Source organism: Oncorhynchus gorbuscha, linkage group LG08, assembly GCF_021184085.1.
Source record: "Oncorhynchus gorbuscha isolate QuinsamMale2020 ecotype Even-year linkage group LG08, OgorEven_v1.0, whole genome shotgun sequence".
NCBI classification, from domain to species: Eukaryota; Metazoa; Chordata; class Actinopteri; order Salmoniformes; family Salmonidae; genus Oncorhynchus; species Oncorhynchus gorbuscha.
Genome location: NC_060180.1, coordinates 21,088,901 through 21,091,432, shown reverse-complemented (window position 1 = coordinate 21,091,432; position 2,532 = coordinate 21,088,901). Strand labels below are relative to the sequence as shown.

Here is a 2,532-nt window from a genome sequence, read left to right as displayed (position 1 = left end):
TATAGTTATAACACCGAGCATATGATGTGTGTTTTTCAATCTGAATGCCTCTGTGTAACATTCAAACCAACAGTCGTTTAAATTACAATTAAGTTAAACAAAATAAAACATGCATTGAAATGATTCATAGGTTGAGTTATTAGCTAGTGGTATTAACTCATACCGGGGAGATTGTGTGTGTGTGTGTGTGTGTGGGCAGATCATTTGTGGATAAAATACATATTGCTATTCTTGAAACTATTCCACGTTGGTTAAATGAATGGATGAATACAATAACTGTCTGCATCTGTTGTTGCATATAAGACACAGTCCATGCGATGCTAAGTGTTCTTCATAAAAGCCTCAATGATGTGGTGCATAAATGGCACTTCAAACTTTAGTCGTGGTAAGAGGGAGATACAATGGTAAAATCCTCAGTCATCCACGTCAATCTCCTCATCCTCGGAGCAGCCCTTGCTGCTAGTATGGTCTGTATATGGCGACGAAGGGGAGGACAATAAAAGTTTGTTCGAGGCGTTGCGCTCATGGTTCGATAACGAGGGTGACTCAGATCTGTTAGGGCCCAGCGCCCCGTTAGCTGCGCATTTCTCCAGTTCGGCTAGTTTGGCCATCTTCTCAAACGACACGGTTCCCACGGCTTTGGCCGACTCCACGTCCGCCTTCATCTCCTCCAGGTCGCGTTTGAGCTTGGCGCGCCGGTTTTGGAACCAGGTGATGACCTGCGCGTTGGTGAGGCCGAGCTGCTGTGCTATCTGGTCGCGGTCAGCTGGACTCAGGTACTTCTGGTAAAGGAAGCGCTTTTCCAACTCGTAGATCTGGTGGTTGGTGAAGGCGGTGCGAGACTTCCGGCGCTTTTTGGGGTTATTCCGCGAACCGAATAGTGTCGTGCCGTCTCGGCCTGTGAGAGGATATATAGAGGATAGGGATGTTATCCTATAGGCATTTGGTGAATCACCAGGCATAATATCGCTCCAAGAAACCTTAGGGAAATAACTGCTATAACAATAAGAGACCTATGCATTTATTTCTCCACTAAAACCACCACCACCACCAACAACAACACCAATACTGTCAATAGTCGAAACGTATGGTAATAACAGACGATAATAATCAGGTGATACAATAGGCCTAATAAAAATAATCATCTTAAACGAAATATTAAATTAGTTTGCCTTATTATGTGGAGTATTATTTTGCTCCATGTTTATGCATAGGCGAATTATTCGTTTTTTTCATGGTGGAACTAGTAACATTTAATCTATTTTGTTCACATAAGAATAACCAATTCGATACACATATTTTCCAAAAATCCAGGATATATATTTTTCTAAGTTTCCTCTCAGTTTTAAGCTCTTTGGCAAGGCTCATTGTGCAAAAACATGTACCGTGCTTTTATTCAATACTCAAATGCTGAAAGAAATATGTGTGTGACCAGACCCACTGCAGGCATACACACATACACACACACACACACACACACACACACACACACACACAACTGACATTCATTTATTTTTCGTTAGTTGAATTTGTAGTAGACCATAAGCTGAATTACACTAGGCTACACAGTCTGCACATAATAACTAAATCGGCCAATTAAAGATCTGACTGTCCAGACTTACCCTCCGCCGCTTGAAGAACACTGACTTCGAGCCCTTTGAAGGTTTTGCTGGCGAGCTCCTCCAGAGCGCAGAGCGGGGAGGTTTGGGTGAAAAGGGCCCGGCTGGACAGGCTATGCCCTGAAGAGGACAGCTTCTCGCTGGAGGAGAGCAGGTGCGCCGTCCCGCAGCTAGAATAACTTCTCTTTACCGAGGGCTTGTTCAGGATGTCCTCTATACTGAATGGCGTCAGGGGCTTGTTGGAGTTGGCCGGCGGCGGAAGCTGGTCCAGCGCATTGCGTCTCCGGTCCTCCATAACCGTGGGATCTTTGGAGGTCATAGTAGTTTATCAGGTGACACTTCGGAGATTTGTTTATGCTCTGGTTATACTTCAAAATAAGTATGCCTAAATGAAAAGTTGTGGGAAATGTGGAGAATGGAAATCCGATCACAGGTGCTTCTGCAACCGCATGTTGGTCGCTTTGCCGCAGGGTAGGGAGACTTTGAGTCCAGTTAAAGTCCCACTTCTCCTGTCTACTGTTACGGGGTGACGCACGAGCCACAACATGAAACCATCCGGTGGACAGTGATTCCCAAAAAGCAGCCGCAATTGACCACCACTAACAAGTTATTGTAGATTGGAAGGTAATCAATTATGGACACTGACACACATGCACACACTCTCTCCCTCACTCTTTCTCCCCCCACTTTCTCTCTCTTTGTCACTCCTTGACTATGATGCGGTCCAGTGTAGGATTTAGCGTGAGCGAAGCAGCGGTAATTAGAGGGCATGGCCGGGGGAGGAGTCGAATTAGATTACTTAATGCTGTCACACTTTCGACTAATCAGCACTTCGTCGAAGTACATATTATCCTTTTCTGTAGAATAGCCTATTTGGTTACCACGTAATGTAGCCTACGCATGAACAAAATAT

General features: G+C 44.7%; 1 protein-coding gene across 1 annotated transcript; it reads right to left on the bottom strand.

The window, feature by feature from the left end:
• Positions 1 to 413: 413 nt before the first annotated feature.
• Positions 414 to 1,914, bottom strand: LOC124040791 (transcription factor LBX1-like). The gene is made up of 2 exons (XM_046357891.1): positions 1,623 to 1,914; positions 414 to 898 (listed from the first exon to the last, which is right to left on the bottom strand). The coding sequence occupies exons 1-2, from the start codon at positions 1,912 to 1,914 to the stop codon at positions 414 to 416; spliced, it is 777 nt and encodes a 258-aa protein (XP_046213847.1).
• Between the last annotated feature and the right edge of the window lie 618 nt (positions 1,915 to 2,532).

What these genes read in the sequence shown, in the direction of transcription:
- LOC124040791 (XM_046357891.1), bottom strand. Translation starts at nt 1,914, where the DNA reads ATGGAGGACCGGAGACGCAATGCGCTGGACCAGCTTCCGCCGCCGGCC. An exon ending in TGTTCTTCAAGCGGCGGAGG is followed by an intron (nt 899 to 1,622) that starts GTAAGTCTGGAC and finishes ATCCTCTCACAG; the next exon opens with GCCGAGACGGCACGACACTA.